Source organism: Leptopilina heterotoma, unplaced genomic scaffold, assembly GCF_015476425.1.
Source record: "Leptopilina heterotoma isolate Lh14 unplaced genomic scaffold, ASM1547642v1 Lhet_186, whole genome shotgun sequence".
NCBI classification, from domain to species: domain Eukaryota; kingdom Metazoa; phylum Arthropoda; class Insecta; order Hymenoptera; family Figitidae; genus Leptopilina; species Leptopilina heterotoma.
The window spans coordinates 339,312-352,125 of record NW_025110905.1 but is presented as its reverse complement, the minus strand read 5'-3'; the positions used below and the strand labels follow the sequence as shown (position 1 = coordinate 352,125).

The following is a 12,814-nucleotide window of genomic DNA, read 5'->3' as shown; positions in this document are numbered from 1 at the left end:
GTTTTAAAAAGTTAATTGTAAAAGAAATTTTACTGTGATGCTTGCAAGTGATTTTTGAAAATGTTTTAAAACTCATTTAACACATCAGACTAATTTCGGCGCTATTTGGAAAATCTTCTCTACCTATAAGGTATAAATAAATTTAAAAAAAATTTTTAAAAATCCGGCCCAAAGTTAAAAAAAATTAATTTGTTTATAAAGAAATTTTTGTTTAATAACAAATTTAAAAAAAAAAATTTATTTACATTTCTTAAAAGTCGAAAGAAAACTAAAACTTTCATTCTTTGACAACTTTTTCCTCAACTCAATATTTTTAGACTTATAAGCTACTGAATATAGGTCTACAATTAAAGTACAAAATTTCGAAAATACATAACTCGAAAATTTGGACAATTAAACAAAAATAAAATAACTTATGTTTTTTTCGATACAGCCCCCACAGCACTGAAACTTTCCTAAAAATGTATTAAACATTTACTTTACTTGGAATATTTAATTGCAATGTTTATTGACAGTTGTGTACAGATCTAAATGTCCCGATTAAATAAATGTTAGAAAAAATATATTTAAAAAATATTTTTGGACGATTTTAAAAGGTCGACTTAAATCTCACATGGAATTGCCCATCTACATTATATTTATATACTAAAAATTTGTATTATTTTTAAATTAATATTATTTTGTACTCAGAAAAAGATAAACAGTATTTATTTTTTGTGAATAAGTACAAAAAAGTATTTAATAAATTTTTATTAACTCATAAAAATTATAAAAGTGTATTTGTTCTTTTCAAAATGTGCGCAACTTTAATCATGTGATTTTTGTGTAAATTCTGCGCATGTGTCATAGAAGTTCGGGCCTTAGTGGTATAGGTGGATTGCGAACGAGCCAAACACATACCTAGCCAAACCTGGACGTGTTCAAAAAATCAAGCCTTTGTTGCAACGGTTGCAACGTTTTAAACGGTGTCGGGTATCTAAATTATTTTGAAAAAAACATTCCGATTAGAAAAGCTGCGGGATTTGGAAGTGCAAGTGAATGCGAATTTTTTTTTTACTCAGCTGAGTGTTTCTTCTGGTAAGTCATCATTATATTATAGATTAATCAGATTTTAGCAAACCTAACCCTAAAAATTTTGCTTCCAGATTTTCTCTTTTATTTTAGTGAAGGAGATTTTCTCTTTTATTTTACTTGCATCCCAAAAAGCATAACATTAAATTTAATTTTATATAATTTTTTAAATTGTTTTTATATTCCAGACATGGTTTTAATTATATTTTGTTTGTAATTTTACTATTTTTTACTATTTCTAAAATTCATAAGAAAACTCTGAATTTTGATGTTTTTTGTTTGCCTCATAAACTATGACTATGAAATTACTACGAATTCTAATACAAAACATTGAATTTTTTTCTATTTCTAACAATAATTTCTTTTTAAATAACTTAATTCTTGAAGAACTATCAGAAAATTATTATTTAGAAAATATTTAGAGAATAATTTTTACAATTTTTATAAATACTAGATTTATAGAAGAATTTTAATTAAAAATAATAAAAAAAAATTCAATTTTGAAAAGTTACAAATGATTCCAGAAATTCAATTATTTTCAAATTTTTTTTTTAAATTCTCGTCAAAGTTTCAATTATCTTTATAAATAAAAAAAATTCTTTTCTAAAATTCAATTAGTTTTAATAATTTTCATAAAATTCTTGGAAAATTTCACAAGACTTCAATTATTTACAAAATTATTGATAAATCTCTTCGAAATAATTAAATTATTTTCATAAAGTAATAAAATTTTCAAAGAAATTTGATTATATAAAATAAAAAATTTCATAAAATTTTATGAAAAATATCAATTATTTAAAAAGATTTTTTATAAAATTCGTCGCAAGAATTCAATTATTTTCAAAAGTAATAAAATTCTTCACCGAAATTCAATTATTTTTATAAACTTGATTATAATTTATTGTAAGAATTCAATTATTTATATTTAAATAAATAATAAAATTCTACACAGAAATTCAATTATTTATATAAATAATAAAATTCTTCACAGAAATTCAGTTATTTTTAAAAACTTGAATGAAATTCGTTGGTAGAATTCAATTATTTTCAAAAGTAATAAAATTCTTAGCAGAAATTCAATTATTTTCATAAATAATAAAATGTTTACGGGAATTCAATTATTTAAAATACAAAATTTCATAAAATTTTTCAAAAAATATTAATTATTTAAAAAGATTGTTATAAAATTCGTTTCAAGAATTCAATTATTTTTATAAGTAATAAAATTCTTCACCGAAATTCAATTAATTTAATAAACTTGAATATAATTTGTTGCAAGAATTCAATTGTTTATATAAATAATAAAATTCTTCTCCAAAATTCAATTATTTTAGAAAATTTTTAATTATTTTTGTAAATAATAAAACTCATCGCAGGATTTTAATTATTTTTGATACAATTTTAATCGAATTCCTCGAAAAATGTAATTATTCTTAAATTTTTTATTAAAATTTGTCAAAAGAATTCAATTATTTAAAAAATTGTTGATCATATTCTTTATGAGAATTTAATTTTAACAAACATTTAATTATTTAATAAATAATTTTTTTTAAAATTTAAATAATTGAATTCTTCTAGAATTTCCTAATAAAAATTAATTTAAAAATGAATTACCGAATAGTCGATTTATTATTTTTGAAAATAATTGAATTCGACGGCTCCCGTTGATTCATTGTTTCAATTGTCAAAATAATAAAATCGTCTTTGGAGCTCAGTTCAATATGATCTCTATTCAATTGTCAATTTAATATAATCTCGCAAAAGTTTCCGTGTAATAAAATCTTAATTCAGAGTAATTTTAAATTCACTTAAAAAATAAAATATTAATTCGTTTTTAATATTATTTTAGGTTTTATAATGATTAAATAATTATTAATAAAATAAAATATAGAAAAATAAAAGAAGAAAATTATTAAAATTATTAAAAATATTAAAAATATCAGAAAAATAATAAATTAATAACTATAAAATATTAATTCGTTTGTAATATTATTTCATACACTTCAATAATTAATTTAATGGAGTTTGATTATGGCTTTCAAGCTGTACGGACGTGTCAACAATCGTTCCGCTTTTCATATAGTATATTTACGTATATTTATATTTTGTGCTAGTCTTGTGAATCTTTTTTCGTATTTTCAATCTTGTTTTTGTTAAATATAAGCCTAAAAAATGGCTACAAACGACGACATAATGAAGTTGCTTTTAGAAATAAAAGTGGACGTTAATAATAGTAAACAATCTTTGTCAACTGTCGCTGCTGATATATCAAGTTTGAAAGAGGTAAATGAAAATTTATCATCGGCTTTGGAAGACTGCATGCACAAATATAAAGTAGTTAAAAACGAAAATCGCCAATTAAAGAGAAGATTGGACCAAACAGAATCGGCTATTCATTATCTTATGAGAAAGGATAAGGAAAAAAATATCGTTATGTTTGGCATCGAGGAAACCGAAAACGAAGATCTCTCAAGTGTAGTGACCAATGTTTTTGATTCAATAGATGTGCATCTCAAGAAGGAGGATATTTGTTCTATTAAAAGACTAGGCATCAATCCTGGATCAAGACCTCTTCTGATTGCATTCAAGGAAGTCCTTTTCAAATCATTGGTATTTAAAAATGTAACGAAATTCAAAGATCGAAAAATTTTCGTTTCTAATGACCTTACAAAGGAGCAGAGAATCGATAACAAAAGAATCCGCGAGTGTCTCTTTGAATATAAACAGAAGCTCGATTCTATAGGAAAAATTTCACACGTTCATAATACAAAATTATTGTGTGAGAATAAATTGTATGACGAACATTCGGCATTGAAATTTATACGGTCTTTAAATTTGGTCGATGACAAGGAGAGAGAAGATGATAGTGACAGCGCGGAATCCATCAAATCGAGTGTTTCAACAATTCCTACCATTACTCGAAAGAGGGGAAGACCTGAGGGGTCAAAAAATAAGTCTTTAAAATTCAAAAAATTAAAAAACTCTAAGAAAAGTTCGTCGATTCCACCTTCAGGTAACTTAAAGGATTTTTTCCAAAAAGAGATAACTGATGTTAAGGAAACAAAAACCACCCCCGAGGCCTGACAATCCAACCACAAGCTGGGCCCTAGGATTCTCTTCTGGAATACAAGAGGAAGGAAAAACATCTCAGAGTTATTGGAAAATTCATCGAATGAAGATATCTTGTGTTTGACGGAAATTTGGTCCACATCTTTGCCAAAATTAAAAATTTGTCATCCAAACTACAAATTGGAGCCTATTTTTTCTCCGGCAACGAAGTGTGAGGGAAGAGGAAGGCCCAAAGGAGGTATGCTCATTTTAATCAACGCGCGAATTTATAATGTTAAAATTTTACATAAAAGTGACTCATTTATTTTTATTTTAATTTCTGACAGGAATTGTAATGTCAGATTTATAGTAGGCCTTTTATATTTTAACCCCACTGATCCTATCTCTAATAATTTGGAAATTTTAAATGATATTTTTGATACTATAAATGAGAATCTTATAGACACGCCTATATTCATTGGTGGGGACATGAACTCTAGAGTTGGCAATTTAAACCAAATTGATAAAGATATAAACTTACTTAATAATAATTTATTTAATGATAGATTAACCTTCGACAAAGAAATAAATAATAGGGGAAATAAATTAGTAGCTTGTTTTGAGAGTTTGGGTATGATTTTAATGAATGGGAGAACCACCGGAGATATACCGGCGACTTATACATTCATGAATGCTATAGGCGGAAAATCGATAATAGATTTGGTTTGGACTAATATGTTCAGTACATTTATGATTAATAATTTAAAAGTAATGAATATGGTGTCCGGGTCTGATCATTTTCCGGTGGCTCTTTCACTTAGTTTTGAGAATGAAGTTATAGTTAATAAAGCAAAATATAAATGGAATGATAATTTTATCTCTGAATATAACAATGCTCTCTCATTGTCTCTAAAATCTTTACAAACTGACGCTGACATTGACTCTCTATCTACGAATTTTGTAAATACTATTAAAAATGTTGCTGATAATTTGGGTATGTTGCATGTTCGGAATAATAGAATTGGCTTCTCTAAAGTATGGTACGATATGGAGTGTTTAGAAAAAAGAAAGTTTTTGAAAAGTAAGTTAAAAGAGTGTAGACTGCAAAATTTTCCTCCAGAGTTGACTAAAGAATATAATAATCTTAGGAGGAGTTACGTAAATTTATTAGAGAAAAAGAAAAAAGTTTATAATGATTATCGCATTGAAATTTTAGCGTCGGCAAAAGATCCGACAACCTTCTGGAAAATTGTTAATAAATCCCGCCGTAAAGCTAACGTAATAAATCTTTTGGACCTGAAATCATGGGCGAAATTTTTTAGTGAATCTTTTCCACAAAGGAGCGCTAATCTCTATATTTTGAACAATTCTGAGTCTTATAATGAATTTGTTGACCCTCCTATAACAAAAGAGGAAGTAATTGTTAGTCTCAGAAATTGTAAATTTAATAAGGCACCGGGGCCCGATGGTATAACATATGAATTTCTGAAGAGTCTGCCTGATAATGGAATTGATTATTTGGTAAAATTATTTAATAAAATAATGGATTCACAAAAAGTTCCTGAAGATTGGACAAATATTGATTTAATAATGATTCATAAAAAAGGAGATAAATTTGATCATTTAAATTATAGGCCAATCGCTTTATTAAACTCCACACTTAAGGTTTTCACGCAGATTCTTTCGAAACGTCTTTCCTCATGGATAAATGCGAATAACTTAATGCCTGAATCGCAGTCGGGTTTTCGAGAAAAGCGCTCCTGTTTGGATAATTTATTTACGCTGAATGCTATGATTCAGAATAGAATAAATCTGAAGAAGGGGAAATTGTTTGTCTTGTTTATAGACTTTAAAGGCGCATTCCCATCTTTGTCTCACTATCTAATTAAAAAGAAATTGTACAATCTGGGTATTGGCTCGAAATTCATCAGAATACTGATGAGTTTGTATTCTAGGGCATCCGTTTCAGTGAAAGGGAGGGAGGGTAACTCCGCTAATGTTGAGGCCACTGAAGGAGTGATGCAGGGTGAAGTTTTGAGTCCTTGGATTTTCAATTTATTTATTTCTGATTTAGATAAATTTTTGATTGATAGAGGGGTAAGGGGAGTTGCTATTAACCATTTAAAAGAAATTCTCACTCAAGCCTACGCAGATGACATAGCCATTCTTGCAGATAATATAATTAAAATGAAAAAAATAATTGAAATTCTCCAAGATTACTGTCAAATTAACAAATTAACAATAAATGTCAAAAAAACAAAAGTCATGGTTTTCCAGAAGGGTGGTCGAGGTCACACTAAAAAATATCCTCCTCTAATATTTGATAAAGAAGAAATTGAAATTGTAAACTCGTACACATATCTAGGAATACCGTTTGCGGAATCTGCTCTCTTTGCATCAGCGACGCAGCAAGCAGTATCTAATTCAAAACTAGTGATTGGTACTACGATCCCTCTTATTAATAATCTTAATCTTCACTCTTGGCGACCTATTGATAGATTTTTTGATAGTCTTATTGCCAGCATATTATTGTATGGAGTTATAATTTGGGGACTTAGGTATTTAGAGGATATAGAAAAAATGCATTTAAATTTTTATAAAAGAGTTCTTAACCTTCCCCGGAATACTCCAAATTATGCGGTAAGAATAGAGACAGGGAGTCATCATATCTCTCTAAGAATATTTAAAATGTTATTAAATTGGTTAGAAAAAATTTATGATATGGAAGTTGAGAGATATCCTAGAATCTGTTTTGAGCGTCTTAAATTTTTGTCGGATTGTAACAGGAGTGAAGAGAAGTATAATTGGGCCTCTCAAGTCAAAAGAATATTTTTTGATAGCATAGGGGAGGAGGAGACCTGGATTAATTTATCACCTGAATTATTAAAATTTTCTAAAAGTAAATTATTGGAAAAATATAAAAACTTCTTATTTAATGAGGATATATTGAGTCTCCAAAAGTCCTCCTCCCTTAAGCTTTATAATCAATTAAATTTATATGACGGTACTCAGCCATACTTATTGGCAAGATTACCATTAGAGATCATGAAGGCATTAGCGCAATATAGATTACTCAATGTTTTTCAATGTAGAATAATAATAAAAAATAAATGTTTTAAACTCTCTAAACAACAAAAATGTAATTGCGAAGATCAGAAACTGATTTCTGATGAATATCATCTCCTTGTTCAATGTAAAGCTTTGGTGGGTATTAGGAATAAATATTTTGTTAATCCTGACGATGAGGAATGTGTGAGAGTGTCTTGGCTAGAGTTGTTAAATGATAGAAATCCTGCTTCGTCTAAGAAAGTGGTATACTATGTTTACGAAATTTTAAGTAACATCTTTTACGAGTAAAATTCTTTTTTTTTTGTATTTAGTTTTTAAGTATTATGTATCAAACTCTTTTGTATGGGTTCTCAAGCAACCCTATAACAAATAAATAATAATAATTAATTTAATAATTAATTAAATGGAAAAATAAATAATAAAATTATACAAATCTAAATAATAATAAAAATACAAAACTAACTAATTTTAATTAATAAAATTCATTATTCATTAAAAAGTATGAAATAATATTGCAAAAAATAATAAAATTAATTAATTAAAAAAAAATTAACAAAGTATAATAAAATGGGTATTATCTATAATATTTAAAAAATATATTTAGAATTATATTAGGTACACTACATTTTTCAACTGAAATTCTTTTTTAGGTATAATGTAGGTAATATAAATAATAAAAAATAAATATTTTTATAAATAGAATAATTAACTTACAATAATAGTAAAATTAATAAAATAAATCAAAGAAATTTAAAATAATAATTATTAACAAAATAAAATATAATTAAAACGTAATGAAATTTTACTTAATTTTAGTTTATTTAGTATTTTTATTATTAATTAGTTTCGTATAATTTTATTTTTTTTCTAATTTTTATTTCGTATATTAATTGTTAAAAATTAATTTATTTATATCGTTTTTTATTTATTTTATAATTTTCTTCATTTATTTTTCTATATTTTATTTTATTAATAATTATTTAATCATTATAAAACCTAAAATAATATTAAAAACGAATTAATATTTTATTTTTTAAGTGAATTTAAAATTACTCTGAATTAAGATTTTATTACACGGAAACTTTTGCGAAATTATATTAAATTGACAATTGAATAGAGATCATATTGAACTGAGCTCCAAAGACGATTTTATTATTTTGACAATTGAAACAAGATCATATCAACGGGAGCCGTCGAATTCTTGCAACCAATATTATTACATTTTTTTTAAATAACTGAATTTTTGTGAGTTTTACGACTTGGAAAAATAATTGAATTCTTGCAAAGGATTTAATTAGAATTTTTATAAATAATTAACTTTTTTTGAAAAGTTTTATAGTAATTTAAATTATTACAAAACATGAAGAATGCGATAACTCCGAGTCTTCGACTCGGAGTGATCGCCTTCTTCATGTTTTGTAATAATATTCTAATAAGTTGTTGAATTTAAAAAAGGTTTGAATTTGAATGTTTTGAGGAGTTTTAATTCCTACGGAAAAGTAATAATGATTAAATGTTTGTTTAAAAAAAAAAGTTATTGATGTTTTTGAATAATTTTACAATTTATTAAAGAATTTTGTAAATAAATGTAATAGAACATTGTTGCAACCCTGATAAAAGTTACTGAGAATTAAGAGGAATCTTTTGACATGTAAACTTTTTTCAGTAAATTTATCAGTTCACTAAAATTTTATCATTTAAAAGAAAGTTTTACTGGGAACGCAAAAATTTTCAACGCTTGTATAAAATAATTAGACGACATTCTTATATAATTGTTCTGTTGTTTTTCTGATATAGATTAGCCATCTGATTCATTTGGGAGCAGCAAGTCCAGGAACATGGAATGGGGGAGAAAACTCGTTAAAATTTGGTGTCACAACAGTTGCTAATGCTTTCTATCGTAAGTTTTCTTACTCTCTACTTGCGCGAAAAAAATGACTAACAAGCTTTGCACTCAATAATTGATTTTAAAAAAGTAAAAACGTATCTTTAAGACTGAAAAAAGTATTATAAAGTAGTTATTGAAAAATTAAATTTAACAAATAAAAACTCGTTTTAGTCGAATCCCAAAAATTTTATTTTGCATTGTCTTGACATTTGTAGATTTCTAAAAAAAAGGTTTTGCTAAAGTTCATCAAAAATTCTTTTATTATTAAAAATAATTTTTAAGGCTTAAAAAATAAATTTTTTAGATAAAGTAAATTTACTTTAATTAAATTTGACAAAATTTTCAATTATATGTAAATTAAAATAACAATTTTTTATTTTCACGATAATTTAACTTATTTAATATTCAAAAAATTGTACCTATTTCATATTTTCAAAGGATTATTTCTTTTATAATTTCGTAATTCAATTATTTGTACTTGAATAATTTTTGTTAAACAAGTATATAAATACTTATTTATTTCTCCACAGTAATGCAAATTTCAAATAATTTTAATGTAAAACCTTTTTGAAATTTTACTACTTATTACTAAAAATATATATTATAACTCACTCAATATTTAATTATAATCTACAATTTTAACTAAAATTCATTTTTAAATCTATTTTTATTAAAAAGTTCTACAAGAATTCAATTAATTAAATACAATTTTTATTTTTCGACGAATTCATTAAAGGTTTATTAAAAATAATTGAAATCCGATGAAAAGTTTTGATATTTATAAAAATAATTCAATTTTTGCATTGAATTTTATTAGATCTTTTCAAATAATTGAATTTTTTGAATAATTTTATGAATATTTAAAAGAATAATTCAACTAATTCGAAAAATTTAATTAAAATTGAATTAAAAATAATTGGATTCTTGCGATAAAATTTTTATATATGAGAAAATAATTTAATTCTTATAAATAAATGTTTTCCAAATTGGTGAAATTATTAATTACTTTTAAACAATTTTATTATAATGTTTTAAATAATTGGTTTCTTTGGAAGAATACTCTTGAAAATTGTATTTCAAATAATTTAATTCCTGTAAAAATTTTATTATTTATGATAATTATTAAATTTTTATGTGGACTTTTTCTTAATTTTTTTCTAATATAATTGAATTTTTTAAAGAAATTGTATTAAAATTGTATAGATATTGAAAAAATTTAAATTACAGTAAAGTATTTATTATTTTTGAAAATAATTAATTTCTTGCAAAACATTTTTTAGAATTTTTTGAAAATAATTGAATTGTTTTAAAATTTTAAAGAAAAAATTTTTTATTGCAACTATGGAGCAGATTTTAAGTAGTGCAAATTTTCGCAAAATTTAAAAGTAGCTTTTAGTGTCAAAAATTTTTAAAAAATATGGAAATAGTGGCTAATCGTAAAAATTGAGTGAGCAGTAGGTTTTAGTAGATGAGTGTGAAGCCTGATAGAATTTTTTTTAAGTCAAAGTGTGTATTCATTAATTTTTGAAAATTTTAAAAACATTGAATTTCTATTGATTTTAATTCTCATCTCAAAAACCTTGGAATCAACATGAATTAAAGGAAAAACTTGAATTAATTAATTTGTCTGAAGTATTTTTTATATTTTGAAATACTATAAAAATCTTATTTTCAAGCAAACTGGAATAGAAAAACTCAAATTTAAATAAATATTGTAAATTTATTAAAAACATTCTTAATAATTAAACTTTTAACTGTATTCAATATTTATGGGATGGTCCGCAACTACTCAGGAACTCTGACGCATCGATATGTGCCAGGGATGTGACGGCCGCAATCTGCGAGGAGGACGAAGAGGAGGACCGATGAGTGCAGGTGACGTCCATGATCTTCTTCTGGTGGTGGTATAGTTGGTAACTGAGGAATTCAAAGATGTTGGTTTATACGTTGCCACATCAGATATCGACGAGTCTAGAAGGGTTGTGTAGCCTGTATTCAATATTTATATATTTTTTAGTTTTGGCGACAAAGTGTCCAAATTTTGATGAACCGTCAAATAAAGAAAATCGCTGAATTCGAAAGTCAATAGAATAATATCTTAAACGAGGAGGAGGATTCGGCAGTTGATTTGGCAGATGATTCGGCAAATGATTCCTCTTAATTTTCTTTCTCTTCTTCTATGACATTAATTTAACTTTTCTAAATTATAATTAAACAAGTTTTTTTATTATATTAATTTAAATATCGTCGTTAAATATCGTCGTTGTTTTTTTTTAAAGTAATTATTTATACCAGTGCTTTTATACGCAATTGTTATTAAATTTTTATGTCAACGTACACAAAATTATAAACCTTGATTATAATAAAATATTTTATTTCGTTTTTCTATAAATGATGTATTATTCTTTCCTTTTAATTTAATTCTAATAAAAATGAGATTAAAAATAAATATAAAACACGCATTAGCGGATTTAGAGGAGAAACTGAAAAGAAGAGGAAAAGGAGGAGTAGTTTTGGGAGCAGGAAGGGTGTACTCATTGGCTTATGCTGATGACGTGGTGCTTATGGCGGATGACGAGGCGGCTATAAGGCTATTGATGGATGAGTTTGGAAAGTATGCAAGAGAGAAAGATTTGTGTGTGAATGTGGAAAAAACGAAAGTAGTTAGATTTAGAAAGAGGAGAGGGGGGAAAAAGTATGATTGGAAAATGAATAAAAGGGAAGTAGAAGAGGTAGATGAGTTTTGTTATTTGGGTTTTTGGTTTGAATGGAATGGAACGCATGAATTGAATGTTAAAAGAAGGGTGGAAAAAGCGAGTAGAGTGATGGGGCAAGTATGGGGAATAGGAGAAAGAAGGTTTAAGGATGATTGGAAAAGGAGAGTGTGGTTGTTCGATGTACTGATTTGGTCAATAGTGAGTTATGGAGCGGAAGTGTGGGGATGGAAGGAAGAAAAGAAAGTGGAAAGCATGCATGAAAGATTGTTGAGATGGGTGATGGGGGTGAGTATGTATTGTCCGGGGTATATGTTGAGAGAGGAGTTAGAGAGAGAGAAAATGGTTGTGAGACAGAGAAAGAGAGCATGGAGGTTTGAAGAGAAGTTGAGACAGGGAGGAGGAAGTGATTGGGCAAGAATGTGTTTAGAGAAAATAGAGGAAAGGGAGGCAAGGGGTGCAAGGGAAATGACGAGATGGGAGAAAATGAGAAGAAAAGTGAGAAAGGATAAGGGTCAAAATGGAATAGGGGTAGAGGGTGTAATGGAATTAAGGTTGAAAAAAGGGATAAGGATGAGAGGTGGGAGAAAATCGGGAAGTCAAGGTACAACAGGTGGTACCGGATGGTAAAGGGAGATGGCATTCCGAAGTACCTGAGGAGAAGTTGGAAAGAGAGTAAATGGAAAAGTGTAATAAGGTTTAGAATGGGTGAGGGCATGAGCGAATGTAGATATTGGATGAATGAAGAGGAGAAACTGTGTAGAGTGTGTGGATTTGAATTGGAAGACTGGGGGCATGTGTTAGATAGATGCGAAAGGAAAGAAGAAGAGTGTATGGGAATAAATGAAAGAGTGAGATGGATTTTGGATGAATCTGGACAAGGGGAGGAATGGATGAGGGAATTAGAAGCAAAAAGGAAATTGAGTAATTTTAAATATTAAAGTTAGAGTAATGACGAAGCCATAAAGGGCATAAAGGAACAGGAAACGGAAGCCCTGGCACTGGTCGATATAGATTAACATTA

At 26.7% G+C, this 12,814-nt stretch overlaps 1 protein-coding gene and 1 long non-coding RNA gene across 2 annotated transcripts; both read left to right on the top strand.

Annotated features, from left to right (window-relative positions):
* The first annotated feature begins 8,971 nt into the window (after positions 1 to 8,971).
* Positions 8,972 to 11,230, top strand: LOC122500444. The gene is made up of 3 exons (XR_006301478.1): positions 8,972 to 9,088; positions 10,870 to 10,951; positions 11,094 to 11,230. It is a non-coding gene; the product is annotated as an uncharacterized LOC122500444 (long non-coding RNA).
* A 278-nt stretch (positions 11,231 to 11,508) lies between these two features.
* Positions 11,509 to 12,420, top strand: LOC122500467. The gene has a single exon (XM_043609406.1). It carries the CDS (start codon positions 11,509 to 11,511, stop codon positions 12,418 to 12,420), a length of 912 nt encoding a protein of 303 aa, XP_043465341.1.
* Positions 12,421 to 12,814: the final 394 nt, after the last annotated feature.